The 21,874-nt window shown below is 38.7% G+C and overlaps 3 protein-coding genes across 3 annotated transcripts; 1 reads left to right on the top strand and 2 right to left on the bottom strand.

Moving 5' to 3' along the window:
- Positions 1 to 1,064: 1,064 nt before the first annotated feature.
- Positions 1,065 to 9,946, bottom strand: tmem235b (transmembrane protein 235b). The gene is made up of 4 exons (XM_041973648.1): positions 9,562 to 9,946; positions 9,350 to 9,430; positions 9,087 to 9,224; positions 1,065 to 1,819 (listed from the first exon to the last, which is right to left on the bottom strand). Exons 1-4 carry the CDS (start codon positions 9,737 to 9,739, stop codon positions 1,590 to 1,592), a joined length of 627 nt encoding a protein of 208 aa, XP_041829582.1. The 5' UTR covers positions 9,740 to 9,946; the 3' UTR covers positions 1,065 to 1,589.
- A 302-nt stretch (positions 9,947 to 10,248) lies between these two features.
- Positions 10,249 to 14,916, bottom strand: birc5a (baculoviral IAP repeat containing 5a). The gene is made up of 4 exons (XM_041973651.1): positions 14,704 to 14,916; positions 13,447 to 13,556; positions 10,753 to 10,870; positions 10,249 to 10,574 (listed from the first exon to the last, which is right to left on the bottom strand). Exons 1-4 carry the CDS (start codon positions 14,809 to 14,811, stop codon positions 10,482 to 10,484), a joined length of 429 nt encoding a protein of 142 aa, XP_041829585.1. The 5' UTR covers positions 14,812 to 14,916; the 3' UTR covers positions 10,249 to 10,481.
- Positions 14,917 to 15,008: 92 nt separating this feature from the next.
- On the top strand, positions 15,009 to 20,121 carry faap100 (FA core complex associated protein 100). The gene is made up of 8 exons (XM_041973631.1): positions 15,009 to 15,514; positions 15,638 to 15,756; positions 15,840 to 16,738; positions 17,562 to 17,718; positions 17,823 to 18,759; positions 18,840 to 18,962; positions 19,136 to 19,222; positions 19,410 to 20,121. The coding sequence occupies exons 1-8, from the start codon at positions 15,359 to 15,361 to the stop codon at positions 19,524 to 19,526; spliced, it is 2,595 nt and encodes an 864-aa protein (XP_041829565.1). The 5' UTR covers positions 15,009 to 15,358; the 3' UTR covers positions 19,527 to 20,121.
- Positions 20,122 to 21,874: the final 1,753 nt, after the last annotated feature.

The following is a 21,874-nucleotide window of genomic DNA, read 5'->3' as shown; positions in this document are numbered from 1 at the left end:
AAGTAATATCAAATTATCAGTTTAGTTTAGGCACACACAACTACAGTAGAAAAGCAACTTCAATTTGTACCACAAGAGGGCGAAATTGGTCAAAGTCCACCTCTTGACTCTACTTGATTCACCAATCTGAGGCAATAACACACTTAAAAAACACCTTTATTATCCTTCCTCTTGTGTTAGGGTCGGCACCGACCCGTTTTTAGGTTTGAAATTAGTAAAAGAACAACATAAATATGTCAATTGTACTGAGGCTTTTTGACTTTGTCTGGAACCTCTATTCAAATGTAAGCTAACAAATATTTTTCTCTAAATTAAAAAACACTCTTGCTGAAATTATGACCTTTGTGTTGTTACGGTCGGTTTTAACCCAGTTGTAAAAAGAAGATTATAAAGCAATAATTAAAGCCAAAACTGAAATCATAAGTGCACTCTCATCCAACACACTGACAGCCTGCTTCTCTCCCAATTATTTAAAATTTAGAGGATTCTCTTTTTGCTTTGTTTGCCTGTATACCTGCACACAAACAAAACAAACAAAGCTGGGCATGTCCAGCGTTCAGTATAGAGGTGCTGACTTGAAAAGTGCACATGTCCAATTTGCAGTATGCAAAAATGAGAAGAACATTTTCAGTAAGTAAAGTTCCAGGTAAGATTTTTGGTGAAGATAAGTGATAAAGCGATAAGGATGTGTGGGAGGAAGACAATGTATAGTATCAAGACACCTGATGAGGAGGTCACTGTTAGTAAAGTTAATACAAATGAAAGATTAAAATCCAAAGATGGTAAAATCTGTTGGTCAGGACCTCATGATGCACATGCAGGTCAGCTGCTGCAAATCATCAGGTTTGCTGTGACAGGAGTTAGTGAAATCAAGACATGTTTTTATTTATGCCAACGTCAGTAAAAATAGGCATCCTTGCTTTGAGAAACTAAAGGGAAAAAAGTGCAGAAAAAAAACCTTTTTTGATCTTTTTCTTAAGCAAATGAATATGGGTCAAAACTGACCTGTAACACCATAGAGGTTAGCATAATTAATGATTTTAAAAAGAAAAAACTTAATTAAATTTATTTAAGAAATGTATTCTAATACTCTTCAGTAATAGTCAGGTAGCACAACAAACCTTTAATTCATTTACATTATTCTTCTGAGGTTCATTTTACCATGTTTTTTTTCTTTTTTAATTTTTGTTAAAAATTAAGGGACAAAAAAGGTCCTGGAGGCCCACACCGAAAACATTAAAATCCATATTTTTATGAATGAGGAAGCCTAACAAGGTAACCAAGAGATAAGAAAGAAACTGGATGATAGATGATTGTTTTTTGTGTATTTTACAGCTGATTGACATGGGTCAAAACTGGCCCATTAACATAAGAGATGGTAACAGAAAAGTAAGGCAAGAGCAAGTTTTAATCAGTCCCCAACAGCAGTCCAGCCTTTGTTTTCTTTCAGATCCTTGCAACTCCCAGCTGTTCACTTACAGCCCTGCATGTCTTACAGCAGAAACGTACCAGACTGCGGCATCTCCCCCCAGTTCACTCACAGTTCAGTCCTGTTCTTGGACAGTGTGGGTCCGTGATGAAGGAATTTGTCAGGCCAATGTGGGGATGCTTTGCTGCTGCTTGGCTATTTGTGCAGCAAAGAGCAGCAGAGCTCCGGTGAGGAGTTCCAGGCCGTAGGAGAGCCAAGCCAGAGCCAAAGACCAGCCGAAGGAGGTGTGGACATAGGCCAGACCCTCCTTTCCTACCTGCTTCTCGGTCTCCGCCAGGGCCTGGTACGAGTAGATGATGTAGAGGGTTGTGCCACACAGAGTCAGCAAACCTAATGGATTATACAGACAGGGAAAAAAAAACATTCTAGTTTCAGCTGTGCAGACGTCTTGATTTGTTCATATTGAACTGACAGGTTTTGTGGGACAAACTTTGATATTAATTAAAACTAAGGCAACACAAAGGTCTCTCTTTACTCATTTCTACCCACAATTTTTCTCTAGTATGTAGAACGTAACTAGGGTAGCACTTGAATTGGTGTCTATTAATTTTAAACATGTTTTCAGGCACAAAAACGAGCACAAGCTGACATTTTACTACGCAATTATAAAGCGGATATTTGTCACAGTGAGAGTTGATTAATAAAAATAAGTAAGACCGAGCTACTGATGGAGCTATGAGAAATTTAATATCCAGAAACAGGAAATCTAATGACGCATGTGTTATCACCCTTATCAGACTTGAGACAATGACACCCACATACAGTCCACACATGTCTGACAGTGTTGCTACTGGAAACCCCTTTAATTTTGACTAGCATGCTCTTGCTTTTAGGTGATGTAAGTGGAGCTACCCAGGGTGGGACTAATAAAAATGTGATTGGAATTACACCCGGAGGTGCAACAAACTGGGAATCTAGCATCCAACATCTAATTTTTAGGCACTTCATTGCAAAGAGCAGAACAACAGAAAGAGACAAGGAGACAGATGGGAAATGACTGAACACACAGGACAGATTAGACATTAGTATCATTATTTAGCTGACTGTCTTTTTCTTTTAGAGGAAGTTATTATTATGGTTGGAGTTTTGTCTGTTTAAAGTCAGTTCTTGGAAATTCTGTTGCATGCTTTTAGCCAGCCAGCAGTAAAGTGACACAAACAGGGACGTCGGTGTCTCGTCAGGTTGTACGTCACTTTTGGTTTAGAATTAAAAATAAAAACTAACTGAAATTATAAAGCTGTATCACCATTACTCCTAAATTACTACAAAAAGATTTGTTTTAACCTATTTTCACTGTCCATTACTGTGATTATGATGTGAGTGTTGATTCTCTGCCAATGTAAATCCATACTGATAAACATGGGGTTAACTCAGTGTTGTCATTTACACCTAAACAGGGTGGTTTATGGTATTAGAAATGTTCTCATTTTGAGGATGGTGTTTAGTTCTACTGGTTGAGGAGTCCTGCATGAACAAATGAGCAGCCGGCCCAGGTTTGAGTCCTGGTGTGGAACCCTTTGCTGCATGTCATTCCCTGCCCTTTATGATCCCCTTTCCTGGCAGGTTACTGTTGAATAAAGGCCGCTAGAGCCCAAAAATCCAGCTCATCAAGTAGTCCAGAAAACACCCATGAGGCTTTATGATGTCTGGTGAGGAGGGTAGTGAACAATTACGACAGTAAGACAGTGGACTAAAATATAAAGGAAAAACATTTCAGTGTTTGTGTTTATATTGTGCATTTTTGTTCTGCCCAAAAATATTTATACTTTTCTTCAGTAATGACTGGAAAATCACTTAGTTTGATAATTTTCTCTTTTGGAAGTTCCCATGCAGCACAAGCTTTTTGCAGGGTTGGAGCCTATCCCACTGCCCTCAGAAGCAAGGTCCACCCTGGACAGGTCACCAGTTTACCACAGGGCCCACACAGAGACAAACAACCACTCACACTCACTTTTAAAGAGAATTTAGGGACACCAACTGACCTTGCATAAATGTTTTTGGACCGGGAGGAAGCCAAAGTATACGGAAAGAACCCAGACATGCACAGGGAGAACATACAAACTCCACACAGAAAGACCCCAGCTAACGATTGAACAGGAACCTTACATCAAGATCGTCTATCCAAGATATTCACATAGTTCTTTTTTCTCCCTTTTTGCAGGATCAAAAAATTTCTTAATCATTTACTTTCGTTATTACAGACTCACTTCACCATTGAAAACTGCCAATGTCAGCTGCACAAGTCAAAGCTATTTACCTTGTTTGGTACTTTTCAGATCAGTTTAAAGTAGCACTATGTAACTTTCTGACCATAAAAATATGTGTTTCTGATTTTTTTTGATGGCACAAAGACACTTATTGTCTACATCCCTGGGGCCATCATTGCCCAGAAATATGCTGAGGCTGAGAAACCACACTTCACTACTTTGGGTTCCAGCCTGGAACCACACACTCCAGCAACTGGATATCAACACAGTGCCTGTTTTGAACATGCCCTGTGGCTGATTCATCAAATAAAGGCAAGAGGACATTTTCAAAGGAAGTGAGAAAAAGAAAGATTGAAAAGGACAGAATAAAAGATAAGACAAGAGTCAACATCACACCAACTTTTACTGTCTGAAGAGAGTTCAGAGTACAGGTAGGATGCAAGATGGATGCTGAATAAGCTGTCGTAAGGGGGGATGTCACAGAGAAAGTCAAAGCCAAAGTTCTGTAGCGCTTCTTTAAGTGAAGTTATGATCAAGACTAAGATCAGCTGGTTTTCGTTATTTTGCCTCAAGTTACTGTACAGCAATCTAACAGGAGTGGAAAGTCAATACAAACATTTTTGGTTAATTCTTTTACTGAAAGATTGTATTCATAGCCACCACGTTTCTTTGATCTTGAATACCAATTGTTCATGGCTCCTGACAACTAAAGTTGTTGTGCAGTGTGTCGTATCAGCCTGTGTAACCAATTTGATTTGTGTTAAATTAGAAAACTCCAGAGGTTATGGGATACAAGGAAAACACTGTAAGGACTGTAGGACTTAAGTTCACTGTATCACGAGCTTGCACTACTCTGAATTATTTTAATTCACTGCAGCTCAAACCAGCATGCCAACTGTCACTGTGTAATTCACACTCGGACCGTAGGGATGGTGTTTTGTGGGGCTGAATGATTGTCCTGCTTCTTGCTAAAAGAACGCTTTGTCCCTGTATTTGGAGAACTCTAATTTTTGTCTCATTCAGCAAACACATTCTTCTTTGTCCAGGTGGAGTAAGTTGCTGCCAGCAGAGACCAGCTCTATGCAGCATCTGGACAGCTTTTCTTGTTGAGGAGAAGACTGGAAATTTATCAAGCAGGTGTAGAAAAAATTTAACTTGGGTAGCACTATACCTTTTAACTAAACAATGACTAAAACACAGCTTGACGGGTTGGGAACAGATTAAGAGAAAACAACAAAACTTCTGAAGCAGTCCAGCTAGACCCTCAAACCTGAATCCCACTGAGAATCTTTGGAGGGGTCTAAATACTAAAAAGAAGACTGCCAACATCAAAGACCTGAAGATTTTTACAGAGGACAAGTAGTGTGATCAAAGACTGTACATAAAAGATGGACGGAGCCTCCGTGACGTCACCCGTATGTTTCTGAAGAGCAAAAGTGAAGTTGGGCGGTTCCTACCATCGCCTGGCAGCGTCATGCCTGCCGTCACACCCGGAAAATACAAAAAAAAATGGGCAAAGTGGCGGTGCTGAGATGGGGGCTGTGAGCGTGGGGGTGGATGATTGACATGGGAGTCTATGGGGATTTGCTGTGGTTTGGAGCCAGCCCCTAGCGGATGAGGGGTGAACTGCAATTTTTTGCACTTTCGCATAGGCTTCACATTTCACCGCCGGAGGTTGCCGCTTGAGTGTGATGGAGACAGCCTGTAGTTTCCCCCGAGTTTCATAAACAACAAACAACAAAAACAGGATATATCAATAACATAGCTGACGTGCTACTTTTGCCACTTGCTCATGCCATTTTATGCCAGGATACACTTATTTGGATTTTAAAAAATCCATTACAAATCCCAGTTGGGTGTGGGTATGAATCATTATGAGGTTTATCTCCATTTCCAACCACACCCATTAAGTATGTGTGGTTGAAAATGCTTGTATCCTTCCAGCATCATCTTTTCTCGTCCTTTCCGTGATCATACACTGTTTCGTGTTTGTTCAAGGGTTTTATTAACACTGACTGAGAATGCACTGTGATACTGTTCAGCCTCTGAGTGTTTAACACTTTCTCCAGAATATAACTGAATGAAGAGCAGCACTGCTGGGACTGGGTTATTTTAAAAGTTGGACAGCCAACAAGTTCATAGGGCTACTGCATCTAATTCAAGCCTTTATCCCATTCCACTCATTACCATGTGCTCCTTATTAAGACGAGACTATAAAGAGTCTTTTTAAAGTAAGTGTTTGTCTATCACAAGGTCTTCTTTATGTGGCGGTCATAAGGCGCTGGCAGGAGAGCACTCAAGAGATCCGGGGGAAAGAAGTGCCAGATGCTCAAGTGTTAGGTTTATGAGCATACAACAGTAATTTGATTACTTTTAATACCCAGATTGGCACAATAGCCTTAACATGGTTAACATTAATCTCACTCAACCAATAACCTAAATTTATATAGTTTATTAGACACTTAAGTTGGGTGTCTGGTACATGACATACATGTGATTTAGGCGATGATGCTATTATTAATACGGTTTCTTGTTTTCTTCCCATGATTCAGTTTATCCAGTCAAATTTGTGACAAGCTAACCTGTTATTGTTCTGATTATGATCTTAATTTGCATCAGATAACTAGTAGCTGTAACATATGAAATATTCCCTTCATCTTGCTTCTTCCTGCTGTGAGTCAAGTTAGTCAGCTTTCTAATATTTGTGGTATCTCAACAGATATCAGCTCCTTCTGCGCTTTGCCTCTCATCTTTTCTGAGAAAAAGTTTCTTGATGACAAACAGCGGAGACAGAAACTTTTCCGGTGATCAGTGTTTGTGACAGAAAAAGAAACATTTGACATATAATAAAGAATAAAACTTTCCAATTCAGAAGTTTACAAACAAAACTTGCTGCAAATCCAAAAATGGATATTCTTCCAGGAAAAAATGAACTTTTCTGTTCATGTATGAACAATGTAAGGAATGAAACCTTGAGCTTATGTGTGTTTGTTCCTTCAACCACTAAGCTTTTACATTTTTACACTTATCACTTTTAGTGGCTGCGTGACCTGTGGAAACAACAGCACAAGAACAAATGATTCTGGATATTAAAATGCTACAATTTGGCTTTTAACTGTGATTTTGAGTTTTGGATTAGTGAAACAAAAACAGTAAAACATGAACTCATGCCAGTAACTTCAGATTTTGCACAGAAGACTAGTTTATTATATTTCTATGTATCATTTACAGATTTGTGGACAGCTAAAACTACTTTGCTTACCAATTAATTTTGAAAGATATACAAAAACCTAATCATTTCTCAAGCAGGACACAGTATTAGACCTCACACAAGCAACTAGACCAAAAAACAACAGTTTTGCAGGGTTGCAGTCCTGCAGGTTTTCAATGTTTCCCTGCTCCAACACATCTTACTCAAATTCAGTGGACCCAACAGCCTATCTGCACAATGACTTTTTGAGTCAGGTGTGTTGTAGCAGGGATACATTGAAGACCTGCGGAACTGCGACCCTTGTAGGACAAAACTGAATAGGCCGGAGCTTCAACATTTCATATTTTCAGATAGGATTACTGTTTATTTCCAGTTTTCTGGTTTTAAAATGAAAAAAAAAGTATAGTAAAAAGTTTTGGAACCCTGCAGTTTGTGCTCAGTAACACCCCTTTTGGCAAATATTGCAGCTTGAAAACATATTATTTCTTTTTCTTAAAAAAAAAAAAAAAAAAAGAGAGAGAGACAAAAAAAACTTACTAATCAACACCACAGGTGCAAAGAAAAACACATATTCCAGCAAATACAAAGAAGGAAAAAAGATAATATTTATACCATAACATATACAAACAAATAACTCAGCTTAGCGTATGGGTGTGCAAGTGGGGAGAGGGGTGCCTTTGTAAGACTGGGGGAGTTATGTGAATATCTGTAGCCTGTATTTGTTTTATGACCTGGGAGAGGGAGGCTTTATAATGCAAACTTTCAAAGATATATAATATATGACTATAATCAGGGAGCAAATGACAATAAATAACAAGAAAAACAACAAAAAAAAACAAAACAAAACAAAAAAAATATGGATTGTTATTTGTGGCAGCCCCGCATCTCTTACCAGGCCTGGTGCACGCCGACCCCCATCTACACCAATCCATGGCAGAACCTAATGGACTGTCACAGGGCACAAAGCCAGGCCATCTCCAGTCCCACAGATCTTCCCCCAGGCCCCCACATTTAAAAACTTTTTTTTTTGTAGCAGTCAATAGTCTTTCAGTTCTTGTTTGGGGGATTTTCATTAATTCTCCCTTTGAAAGGCATCTATTTCTTTGAAATTCTTGTGTCACTTGTTTATTGGGCTATTTTTAGGTCTATCCAAAGATCCTTTTAAAAATAAGACTGAGGGCAGTGGCAAAAACTGGGACTTGCTCCACTTGAAAGGGACTGTTGTAAGTTTTTAGATGTTGGTTCATTGTCCTGTTGACATAAAGACATCCCTCTTTCATAGTCAGCTTTTCTGCTGGTTTTGTGATGTTTCCAGAATTTGTTGGTATTTAATCAAACCCATTCTTCCATCTACCGATCACTATTCATTGTGCCACAGATTGCAACGGAAACGTAACAAATATAACCGATTCACCCATGTGCCTAACAGCTGGCAGGTGTTTTTCATGACCAGTCAGTCATCAGCGGTTAAGACTCATGCAGCCAAACAGTTTTAGCAAAGTTTATCAGTGTGTAACATCCCACTTAAACATCGGAGAAATGAGAATAGTCGCCGTTGGATGAATGAGTGTTGTCATATTCTTATCTAATACAGGATTCTAGCTGCTCAACATTCCTTCTTATTCATACTTCACGATTTCACTCTGCTACTGTGAAGCCCTGCTGTGGCTGTACATGCAGCAAATGGTTTAGCATGGTATGCTGAATATGAAAGGCCTCCCCAAGTTGTCAGGATGTGGAGCAAATGTTGCTTAAAAAAAAAAAAACCTTTATATACCCATTAGTGCTGGTGGTGCATTTCTAAATGCAGACGTTTATACTCTATACCATTAGCGATTTCCCTGAGTGTCATATTATTCTGAAATGGCAGTAAAATTACTCAACATTGTCTTTAAAGTTACCTTCTTGGCAGTTAATTACAAGCTTGTGGATTTTGAAAGTTTTCTCTTTTAAGCCTTTAAACAGGGAAATATGTTGGTTTGGTGAGGTTGTAATCTTATATCAATAAGCAAAACATGATGCATACTTACTTATAAATTTGGCTCTTCGCTGTATTTCTTGACTTTGAAGGTTTTCATTTGTGTTGGAGTACATATCTTTGTGTACCAGTAACAACAAACATTAGTAGCTAAATATGGTTTATAGTGAAAGATTGAAGAAAAACTCAACCTTAACTTACTGCAGATGAAGAAGTATGTGGCTGTGCCCGTGAGGAGAAGCGGGCTCCGGGCCAGGGAACTGACCAATCCACAGATCCCTCCAAACAGCAGCAGGACCAGGCTGAGGGGAAGCACCACCACTATTGCACTGTGCATTTCTGGGACATGAACAGATGGATTATGGAGCATCAGCGGAATTATGACTGTCCTGACACTGAAACTTTATTAGCAGGGGATTTGGCAATAAACAGACGGTTTCATCAAAGCTGGAAGAAAGACTCACTCAGCAAGCGCTGCTCAGTCTCAGAGTATCTGGAGTAATTAGCAGTAAAAGAGTCAATGGAGTCTGCGTGCATCTTTCCACCTGAATGTAACACAAACAGGTTGAAGCGACAAATTATCTGGATAAAACTACAATCCACTTCTTTAATGGCATTTATATAAATCAAGCGCCCCTCCCTGTGACCAAAAAGTTAGGGAGATGTTTCAGCCTACCTTCGTTGATGCTCCATAATCCCGAATGGGAGCTTATATCCTCAGAGTCGGTCGCATTCATGGGATTCATTTCTATTATATACCAATAATCAGATCCGAGGGAAGTGGCCAAAAACGCGAAGCTCAAAATCCCACAGAAACCGGCTACGATCACCAAAGCGCCAAAGGTTGACTTCATCTTGTCCAGGTGAAGGATTTACTCACGCGTAAACGCAGGTTCTCTGACGGTGATCCAGTCTATGAAACGTTTATTCCACGTGTAATCTGTTAACACACCAAAAACTATATAAAAAACGAATTTGTAGAGTTGCGATTTTCCGAGAAAGCCGTTTTCATTTAAGCGATTAAAGTGACAGAGGTGGACATCAGCGCATCCTGACCTGAATGACCGACTCTTACTGCTCCACGGAGTAAATTCCGCTCGAGCTGCAGCAACTTTTCTGTCTGGGAGGGACTGGGACTCATAGACAGGCGCGCGCTTTTATGCAAATCAACGCTTGGGAAAACACTGCAGTCATTTTGCACTTTAATTAAGTGTGAAGATAAAGACGGATGCATCTTGACCATTTTTTTGAGGTGTGTGTGTCCAAAACAAAACAGCTGGATCTGGAAATTTCTTTGGGTTTCTAAAAACAAATATTTATCATTACTAACACCAAGAAGGGCATTTCTCTAACAGCTAAAAAGTGAATGATTAAAGGCTGCTCTTTTTATTCTCTGGGTGTAATTGAACTTTAAATAAAACAAAAACAATAAAGATTAAAACTGAACACATTTAATGAACAAAAGCATTTAAACAATACAGAATATACAACACTAACAACAAAGACTGGTGATCAGTTCACCAAGAAACCACACAGTCACTTGGCAGTTTGTCCCTCACACACCACCCATCTCATTCATCTGCTTCTACTCTGGTGTCACTCCTCTTCCATGGCGGTCTTGATCATCTCTGCTCTTTTCAGTTTGGCTGCCTCCTCAAACTTGGCGATGGCATCCTTTCCAGTCTTAATCTGTATGTAAAAGGAAATTAAACATTATTTACTATTCAGGCTGTGCTTTTGTTCTTCCACAACTACTTTGGAGACGCCGATCTTGTTGCAATTAATTTACTTGTCAGACATTTTTATAATAGAGAGATAAAAGGGAGATTAAAGATGTGGTTTAAATCATTTAGACATTATAACATACAATGATGCTCTTGTGTCTCTCCTTCTGCAGTTTGAGGAATTCTTCCACAGTCAGCTCTTCTATGTTTTTCTTTAAAGCGATGAAGAGGCAGGAGGATGAATGAGATTTGTGCTCCTTCCTACAGAAAAGAGTGGTGTCAGTTTTGCTAATATGAGCACTTACAGATTTACAGACTGAACATGAAGTGCTGATGTACTGCAAAACTACATAACCAACCAGAAATCAGTCTTGTGAAATCAGATGGCAAATGCTAGGATGAAAAGTCGAAATGTGTCGTACCATCTAAAAACTTATAGAAGTTTATCACATTTTTACCAAACTTTCCTTCAGTTCTGGGCAATTTCCACACTTGTTTACAGGTTGTTTATTATTATTATTTTATTAGCCATTATCAGGAGAGTGCGCTACAAACAACAGATTTGTGTGAGACAACTTCTGTGGAGCCTCCAAAAATCAGATTCAAACAAACATTAACACACAATCCAGTCTAATGTAACTAACCTGCTCTAGTGCAGAACACAAGTAAAAGCACCCTCATTCGACCAATCTATTTAAGTGAATTTTATTTATAAGCACATTTAAAAACAATATACGATATGTTGACCAGAGTGGTGTACACCTAAGAGATAATATGCAAATAAAAGGAGGACTAAACAACAACAAAAAAAGATATAAAAATAAATTAGATGATAAAAAGACAAGCATGAAACTAAAATTCAGCCGAGACTGATTTAAAAAGCTAGAGAAAATTAGTTTTTAACAAGATTTTTAAAAGTCCATGGTCTTAGTATGAAAGAGGAGGCTGTTATACAACTAAACCTTTCGACTTTTTACACAGTCTATTCGTGACATACATCCCAGCTACAAATAGAAATTGGTTGACTGGTTTGAGTGTTCTTCATGTGGTGGAAATAGCATTTAAAAAGGTCAGTGTTGTATCTGACAGAAGAGGACTTTCTCAAAAGCCTGAAGAATAAGTTTGTGCAGCACATTTGCTTGACATAATACACAATACTCAACCTTTATTAATGATGTAGTGACGTCACTTTATTCGTTTACATTTCCACAGTTGCCATTCTTTCTTTTTTGCCTGCTTTCCGTATTGCTTTGGCAGCAGCAGCTTTGTTACAGATCTGCTTTAACTATCTAAGTTTCCGTGAACGTTTGGGGTCACAGTTTTTCCTTTTTATTAAGAAATATACAATTCCAGATCCATAGCTGGAATCGGTTTTCTGAAAACTGTCACCCGTTTGATAACCAGAGTTGAGATACCACTCAACGGGATCTCCATTGTTATGGCTCATTAAGCCAGAGAACCTAAATAATCCCCGGATATGCTGAACCTGCTTTGTATTACAGTTCTAAGCTCTCTCATGCAATAAAAGTGTCATTAGTTAGCCAAGAAGAGAAAAATATCGCTGAGTATTATTCTGTGAGCTGAAGAAATTAACACTGATGGCGTCCTGTAAGAGAAAATTTGTGCCCCAAACTGAGCAAAGAGTTGCTCTCATGTTTCAGTTTTAATTTCATTGTACTTCAAAACCTAATTAATTACTTTATATCTACTTTATAGATTATTATTAACTGTGAATTCTTTGCTTTGCTTTTCTCAGACAGGCGGCTACCTTGTCAAAAATTTAGAGGACAAAGCAAGCTGTGTCTTCTTCAGGGAAGCCAGATAGATCACAGCGGTGCTTTAACTGCATTTGCTGACAGATGTGACAGCTTCCCTGATCTTAATGTAACCAAAACCAAGAAACTGATAATTAAATTTAGGAAAAAATAAAGCCAGAAGAATTCATGGTGAAGATATTCAAACAAGACAGAACTACAGGTATTTGGATGCAGTTATTGATCCATAGTTAAAATTTGAGAACATAAACTGTATTGTTAAGCAGGGTAACCAGTCCATCTGCTAAGGATGTGCAACAACTTTGGCATCTGCAAGAACATTTTGTGTATTAGTGCTTCGCTGCGAGTTTGTAACCGCTCCGTTTTATGCTGTAATAAAAGGTTGTCTGTTAAGAAGAAAAATATATTGCATGATAGTGTTATGGTCTGCTCCCAGATCACTGGAACCAAGCAGGAAGACTTGAGCTCTCTCTGGGAGAAAAGAATCATCCAGAAGGCTAAGATTGTTATTAGCAGACCTGACCATGTACAGGCGACAGAATTCTCCTTTATCCCCTCTGGTTGACAATATTATCCGCCCTCTAGGTACGCAAATTCCTAAATTTCTTCAGCTATCAAGCTACTGAACACTGAGAGCAATTTCTAATAATGCCTTTAATTTTTATTTGTACTGTTTTATGACACATTAATTGTAACAAGTGGGTCCTGCACTCATTTGCACACTGTCACTGGTGATGTTGTTGGTTGATTGCTGTCTGAGTGCATTTTATTGTAATTCTATCTTCTATGTATTTTCTTCTGACAGGACTTGACTGCGAATGGATAGCCTTCTGGGATTGATAAAGTTTTCTGATTTGAATTTTATACTTTAATGAAAGCACATTTATTTCTATGCCAAGGTTAACCTTGTTTCTGAAGAAAAGAAATTAAATCATTATTAAAACAAGTAACTTAAAAAAAGAAGATCAGCTTAAAATGATACATTTAACTGTATACATATTTTATTATTTTATTGGTATGTTTATTATTTTTTTTAAGTGAAAACTTATGTTTTATTCTTACTCTGGGTCATCCTCTGGTTCCCAGCCCTCCAATTCTTTAAGGCAGAAGAAGCATATGGCGACGTCTGGGCTGTTATCTGATGGTGTGTGGATGAAGCCGGCCTTGGCCATCTAAAAGAAGAAATGAGCAGACAGCATGGGGGGTCAATACAGTAGATGAACCAATCTGAAACAATCAAACCATTCTGCAACCCAAAATAAAAAGTTAAGAAAGATAGAAAGAAAATTTTCATATAGTTTTTTTTTTTAATGGTCCAGTACTTATTAGATTTTATTACATAATTTAATTGAAAACTTTATGTTGTGAGATCTTGTTAGGGAAGCAAAACATTTGCCATTTGATAGACCAAATAATTAATGCAGCAAAACAGTCTTAGATTAATCTGTAATAAAAAATATTTGTTACCAGCACTTTCATCCGTCAGTTAAAACTTTGTTTTTATTAAGAGAATGAGGAATTGTTTTTCTATCAGTGTAAAAACAGGGACCGTGAACCATTTTTATATAACTAGAAAATGAGCCCATAGTCAAAAAGTTATAGGTTGCCACTTCTGGAAAATAAAGTACATTTACTTAAATAACATATTTAAATTCAGTGATTTATAATCAACTATTCAGAAGTTATTTTGTACTTCCTTCTCTATTACATTTGTCAGCTTCACTGACAAGATTTTTTTTCCAAGATTTTACATAACAGATAAAACAAGCATGTTGAATACAAAACACTGTTAAAGATTAAATGCAGCTTCCAAATAATCATACGACAAAAAAGTGCAGTTAGGGTTACAGTACAAATGTTGACTCTTCCCTCTAAACATCTCACATGATTGAATTTCACACAAATGCTTACATGTGCGCTTTTACTTAAGCACTGAATATTAAATATTTCATGCAATACCCCTATTTGTAAGCAGCTAAAGAAGAAGTGTTAAGAAAAAAAAAACAAAACACCTCATACCATTGGTTGCTGCAGCCAAAGGTATAGTAACAGAGTAAAAACAGTAGTGTCAAGCTTAGCTTTTTTATGGGCTGCACTGTGTCCAGTTATGCTAGTAACAACATATACAACTATAATCTTTAACCTGAGTGACCATTATTTAAATAATTTTAAATCTACAGTTAAACTCTGGTTAAAACGGAATGTCAGCCACTTGAAGGGCGGTGTTTTTCGTTTATAGATGACTGTTGTGTTGTTAGTTTTCGAGTGCTAAAGCCTTGCTAAAGAAAGCAAAACTCAAGCGTATAAACGTCCACTCACGTTCTCGGGCGTACAAGTGCAGTCTTCGTCGAAAGGCCACTTCTCGAAGGTTTTTAGTCTGTTCTCATAAAAGTACATCTTGATATCTTCTTCGTTGAACGAATCCATTGTATTTACTGATAAAAATAAAAGTTCTTATTCCAGCTAAAATCTATCACCTACAAACGTAATGGCTCAGAGGGCGTTTTCAAATTTCGGCGGATGTTCACTTCGGCTGTTTTGATTGGCGGTTAAAGACCACGAGGGTCTCCTAACTTCTTCTTCGTGGAAATGCCTAATGGACGTTAGCCAGTGTTTGTGACTGGGTGCGGAAATAGACTAAGTACAAGCACTCTGATTGTATTTAGGCATATTTTTAGATTAAAAAGAGTATTTTGTCCGTATCTGCTACTGTCCTTGAGCTTCAGTGAAAGAACATTGAGTACAAAACTATAAATACCATCCTGCCATCCTATTCCCGCTTGTTTTTCATGGGTAATGTAGTTCATGGCTGTCATTGCTGGAAAACGTGACGTGCGGTACTTCGCTTTTCTTTTTGGCACCAACCGACTCGGGACCGCATTAGTTCATACATCATAATTCTGCAGTCTGTTACAAGTGCGATTGTTTACTGAATGATCAGAGAGATTCCCTTTTCGTCTTCAAGTTTGTGGTAATGGAAGAACGATGTGCTGTTGAGACTTGGGCTGAATTTGGGTTTTTGGAAACATTAAATACACCGAATATCAAGTATGGTGTTGGGACAGATGTTTTCGTCTGTACTGGAAGCGACGAGGTGTATATCTTCAGTGCTCACGAGAGAAAGCTCATGGTGAGTAACTTGTTTGGTTTGTGGTTTTAAATATTATTATTATTATTATTATTATTATTGTTATTATTATTATTATAGTTATAACCATTGGCTGAATACCCAGTGTTATTCTCACTGTTGCAGGGTGTCCTCCAGTTTCCTGGTCCTGTGAGTGATCTGGTTGAGAACCATGATAAGCAGCTCATCTTTGTGGCATGCAGGAGTGGAGTTTATTGTGTCAGCTTTCATTCTCTGCTGCCCAGGTATATGCAACAGTTGGATTTGTGTCAGTTTCTTGTCAGTGAGTGACAGAACTCCCCATATGTTGTGTTTAATCTGTCTGCAGGTCTCAAGTACCCTCAGCTTGTGCATTCCCTAGTCCAACTGTGCTGAAAATCTCCACTGAGTTTCTTGTTGTTGGCACAGATGGAGCGTCTGCTCTGCTCCTCATTGGTTCTGTGCTCCTAGGCCTTTGCCAGAGAGATGGATCCTGGTTGTTGACCTTGTATAAAACACCACAACAAACACAATCCAAACACAGTGCATATGAGGTGCTTAGTTCATTCAGTCTTCCGCTGGTCTTACCTGTTGTACAGGGCACCACTGAATCAAAGACTGGCCTGACAAGGACTCCTGTACTGGTTTGTGTCCATTCTGGTGACATGACACAATCCTCTTTTGATGCTGCTTCAGCTCATGCCCACTTCCAACTCGAGCCTGTTCTCTTCAAACTTTTGTTTGGGGTTGAAGCTGCTCTCGCCAAATCACCCGTTGTCCTTTGCGGTTTGCCAGATGGACGTATCTGCTTCCTTCCTCTGCATCTTCCAGGATCACGACTTCAAGTTCTCCATAGCCTGGAGCAGCCAGTTGTCTTTGTTGGAACGTCAGTTGTCACCGGGACAGATACAGGACCTGCACAGTGTTTAGTGGCTGTGGGTGAACAGGGCAGAGTGGTCCTGATAAAAACTGATAAGGGTGGACCAGAGAGAGGTGGCATCGTGGCTGGTTTCACTGAGGGGTGTGTATCGGGACCTGTGAAATGTGTCTGTGTGGATAAAAACTCTGTTTACTACAGCACCGGTTCAGACTTGTTCAAACTGAATATGTCAGAGGGATCACCAGGGAGAGGGGAGAAAGAAGTGGACAAAGAGGCATCAAGGCCAATGGCTGCCACCTTCCAAAGTCCCAGCAGCTTAAATGTGTGCAGAATCATCGCCTTGGCTGAGCCCACATGCAACGCTGCAGGTGAGCAGATGAGAAAGGATTGCATCTACTCAGGTTAACCAGAGCACAGCCATTGTGCTTTCAGCAGTGAAAAAAAGACTTGCAAACTAATTTAAATTCTTGCATGTTACCTGCATGTAAGTGGGTAAGTTAGCTGCTAAAAAATAGCTTTTGAAATACACACTACCCTTTTTATAATGAGTGTGGCTTTTGTTTCTGATGAAAAGAAAGACTAGAATCTCAAAATGCAATTAAACGTTAAGCATATAAGAAACTCTGCTGTAACTCTGCTGGCTGTTATTCCTTCAGATGCATTAAATTTAACCAAGATTAATAGCAGCCTTTAACTTGCAAAGTGTACATTGTTAACATAACGTATGAGGCAAATAAGAGTATTTAATCATAGATTTATATCAGTGTTAACTTAATACCATTCTTTATTTATAAACCACCTTTAAAACTGCAACAGTGCCGTGCTATACGTGCTATACATAGTAAAAAGAAAAACCAAAATAGTCTGACAGAGATAAAAATACATAAATTAAAATAATTCAAAATCTCACATGGTGTTTAAAGCCAAGGAATAAAAATGAGTTTTTAAAGAAGAAGGAGCCAGTCTGTAAAGGTAGATTATTCCACAGCCTCGGAGCCACAGCTGAGAATTATTTATCTTTTTAATGACTTTAAAGATAATGACTTTGTCCTCATCCAGGACTTATGATGCTGGCTGTGGTGCGAGTGAAGTAAGAGCTGTATTACGCTCTATTTTTTTGCTGTTACATCCCTTTTTACTCTTGATTCTGAAACTGTTTTTCCCGTCTTTGGTTTTGTTCTTACGCATCAGGTGAAATTCAACTGCTCGGGCTGTCTGTCAGAGGGCAGCTCCAGAGGATTAGCTTACCTGTGAAAAGCCAGGATGAAGCGTTGTCCAAGCTTCCTTCCTCACATGTGGGCCATAATGTCAGGGACTTCCTGTCTGCCATTGGCAATGTTTGTGAAAGGTATGCTATGCAAATGTAATTTATGTAACTTGAATATGTTTTGGGAAATGGCTAAAGCAACATTGTGTGACAAACTGCATGTCATTTCCTTTTTATTCTTTTAGAGCATCGGTTCTGGAAACAATCATCAAATCCAAAAACCAAATCCTCAGGAAGCTGAATCAAGTGGTCCACATCAGTTTCCTGCTGACAGCCTCTACAAATACCGAAGAGCATCATCCAGTCCAGGAGAAACCAATAAGATGTCACGCCACCGCAAGCTGGAGCAGACTGCTTCAAAAAGACTCATTAAATCTTACCTGCATCCTGGACAATTCAAGTCCTTACATCCTGGAACAAGGCTGGACACTCTGCGTTTCCGTCTCTCCTCTGTCCTACTCATCAACCGCAGGAAAGGAAACCTCTTCTACAAATTTTTCATTTTCATTCCACACTCTCTGTCCAAACGAAACGTTAGAAGTGACCCTGCCAGTCGCAGCTGCAGGTGAGACTTCCTTCCCTCTGACTATAAACTGTTCACTCATGTTCTCACTCTTAGCTCTTCTGGGAGAAGAAGAGCTTGCAGCTTTTCCTGACTTGCAGAGGAGTTGTTTTAGTTTGCCCTTAAACACTCTGACAGTGGACTGGTTGCACACCCTGCGCGTGATCAGTCCCACACCTGCTCATAGAATGACCACATCTCAATCCAGTAGCTTCATGGGATCTGGGGTCCAAGCTTTTTTAAACTCCCACCAGTTCAGGTGCAGCAGAGGGACGGACAGAGGAGGAGAAAGTGCATCAAAGCCTGAGAGCTATTCTGCAAGTGTATGTATATCATCAGAGTTACTGAGGGATACACTGAAGTCAAAAAGCTTTGATTTTGACCACAAAGGGCCTGAGTTGGCCCATCAACACCTCTGCTTCACTCTACTTGATTGGCTGTTGTCTGGAGGTGCTGGAGGAGTTCAAATGGCAAGAAAAGGAGATGAGATTGACTCCAGCAGCTCTGTGGTCCATGCTCGTTGTCCAAATGAAGCCACAGTTAAACTGACTGCAAAAGAGGTGACTCATTATATAACAAAATACTAATCACATTTTACCTTTTATGCTATGCAAGTATAATTTCCTCCTTTGGTCTCCAGGTAAATGTTGGCGAGGAGAGCCCAGGGAAAGAGAACTCCTTGATGAGTATTGAGGTTTACATTGAGAGCTCATCTATAGCAGCAGTGTGTGGCCTGCATCATGCTTTGCTGTGCCGCATGCAGGTACAAACACCTATACAAACCTATATAAGCCACACTCTTCTACTTTAATTCAGAAACAAACATTCAGTCCTTCAGGTTTACCTTGAAATTTCCAAGATTCAGCTTTATATTTTTATCCTTGATTGATGAACACGTTGCTTTGGTTTAATAATGCACTCTGTTCCCTTGCACAGACTTTGTTACAGAGGGCTACGGAGAGAACTGCTTCCACCAAAGGGGTCCAGAATTTAGTTTTGAGCCGGGCGCTTCAACGGGCCAAGGTAAGACCTTCCTAGTTTTTTCTTTTAACTACTTACATTAAAGGTACAGTGTGTAGGCTATAGTGTCCTCTAGTGGTAGAAATGACTAATTGCAACTAAATAAAAACAACAGGGCTGCTAGTCTCTAAAACTGTTGGAATTATAGTATCTTTTTGTACTTTTTCATCCTTTTTTCTCATTTTAACAGATGCAGCAGAGTCAAATCTCACAAGCCTTTAGTGTGGGCATGTCCTCTGGGCAGGTGAACCGGTTTCTTGTTGGTGTTTACCAAGAACTCAGAGAGAATCCTCTCCTCATAATTTAGCCTTGTTTGTCCTGCATAAAAAATAATAACCATTCATGGTGCATAATTATCTCCACTATAAGTATACTTTTACATCACAATGTAAATAATGTTTTATATAGACAGAAACTTTGAAGTGACTATAAAGGACTTTATTTGCATATATATTAGAAATCAATTACATTATTTCCATGAGAATAAACTAAGATTTTCTGTATTACTTTTGAACTCTGTCCACTTCATAGTCATTATTGTGTGACTCATTAACTTGTTACTCTTTGACTGTTGTACACTTATACAGCTCTAATGGATTCAAAATAAATACATTCACAGAGCAAATTAACTGTTATATTATGAACAAAAAGGCTTTCGGATGCAAAAAGTGGTAATTTTCTGTCATATTTTTCTAATTTTATGGCTACATTCAAGTTTAATTTTGTTTTCTACTTTTTTGTCATTTGTCTGGATCTTATTTGTAGTTTTAAAGTCTTTGTAATTCTATGTGATTTAGAGTATCTAGTTTGTATACATTTTCAGTCTGTTTGGTTTATTATGTTTCTGCATCTTTGTGTGTATGTAATATTGATTCAAACATGCATAAAGGTGTTTGATGCCATTCTGAGTTTTCCTTTAATTGTGAGTCATTTAGCAATTTAATTAGAAATAATTAATGAGAAAAAGAATTATTAGTTTGAGTGCAGAAATAAGAGAATAAAAAGCCTTTTATATTCACCTTTGAATGAGGCTAGGTGATGAATAACCTTGCTAGATGAAGAAGAGATGCGATGGATGTTAAACAACATCCCCTTTAACAAGCTCTGCAGTGATGAAGGAAGTCTTACATGATTACACTAAAAGCACTCGGAGCGCAGACCTCCACCAAGCCATTGTAATTTATTGTTAATATTTATTTATTTATTGTTGTTAATAATAATTTAGGGTATTAATTTTTTAGTTAGAAACTCTAATGGTAAAAATATCCCTCTCTCCCCATAGTAAAGAATCCTTTAAAAAATTCCTGGATCGAGGTGGAGATCCCAATCGCCTCCAAAATTTAATTGTTTGTTCCTCATTCCATTTCTAAGATTTCCTGAAAATTTCATTGAAATTTTCCTGATTCAAAGTGGGACTGGCTAAGAGCAGTCTAATGATCCATCCATCCATCCATTTTCTACCGCTTATCCGAGGTCAGGTCGTGGGAGCCAGACTTCCCTCTCCCCGGCCACGATCGCCAGCTCGTCCGAGGGAATGCCGAGTCGTTCCTAGGCCAGCCGAGTAATGTAGTCCCTCCAGCATGTCCTGGGTCTTCCCTGGGATCTTCTCCTGGTGGGACATGCCCGTAATACCCCGTCAGGGAGGCGTCCAGGAGGCATCCTGACCAGATACCAGAGCCACCTCATCTGGCTGCGGAGGAGCAGCAACTCTACTCTGATTTTAAATCTTTCTGTGATTTTATTAATTGTACCCAGTTAGTAAGTGTACTCACTCGGTCAAACTAATTCAGGTGTGTTGGAGAAGGGGTGCATCTAAAAGTTGCAGGATAGTAGAAATCGAGGACGGGCTCCCCTGGTTTAGATAATGGAAAATCTTGTGGTCCACATTTTTAAATTAGCAGCGGATTTTGAAGCAGTACATCTTACTATCCTTTTCTGGCAGTAGAAAACAATGAAATTCCCTTGGTATGGTGCTCAGCTTTTCTTCCCTTCATTAAAAGAGGATGACCCAATGACCAACTATAGACCTACCTGTATATCACATTCTTTAGGCTTGTGTGAGTGATCAAATAAAAGAGTTTTTATATTCAAATGACATTTTATTAAAGTATCAGTTAGGCTTCAGAAAATAATAATAATAATAATAATAATAATAATAATAATAATAATAATAATAATAATAATGGATTAGATTTATATAGCACTTTTAAATGCACCCAAAGTGCTTCATATTGTATCCATTATTCCCTCCTCAGTCATACTTGGTGACGGTCAGCTACATGTGTAGCCGCAGTTGCCCAGGGGCAGACTGATGGAAATGTGCTAACCAATCCATCAGTGTCAGGCTGATGTTTAGAGAAACTATTCAGGAGAAACCAGTACTTAGTTGTTAAGTAACTATTTAGTTAACACACATGTCCACCAAAAAAACATCATCATTTATTTATTTATGTATTTACTTACTTATTTTTCCATTTCCTCAATTAAATTTATTCACAAAATTACAAACTTACTGAAATAAAGAATTGAAAAAGTATGTCTGGAGTAAAGATAGTTGTGAGAAGAAGTAGGTACAGAGGGCAGGAAGCAGTTGATTGGGTTCATAACAAATGGTACAATATACAACTGGGACTAATGAGAAGCTGATAGGATGTC

This window comes from Melanotaenia boesemani, chromosome 21 (genome assembly GCF_017639745.1).
Source record: "Melanotaenia boesemani isolate fMelBoe1 chromosome 21, fMelBoe1.pri, whole genome shotgun sequence".
Lineage (NCBI taxonomy): Eukaryota > Metazoa > Chordata > Actinopteri > Atheriniformes > Melanotaeniidae > Melanotaenia > Melanotaenia boesemani.
Note: the sequence above shows the minus strand (reverse complement) of the source record. Positions and strands in the feature narration are given on the sequence as shown.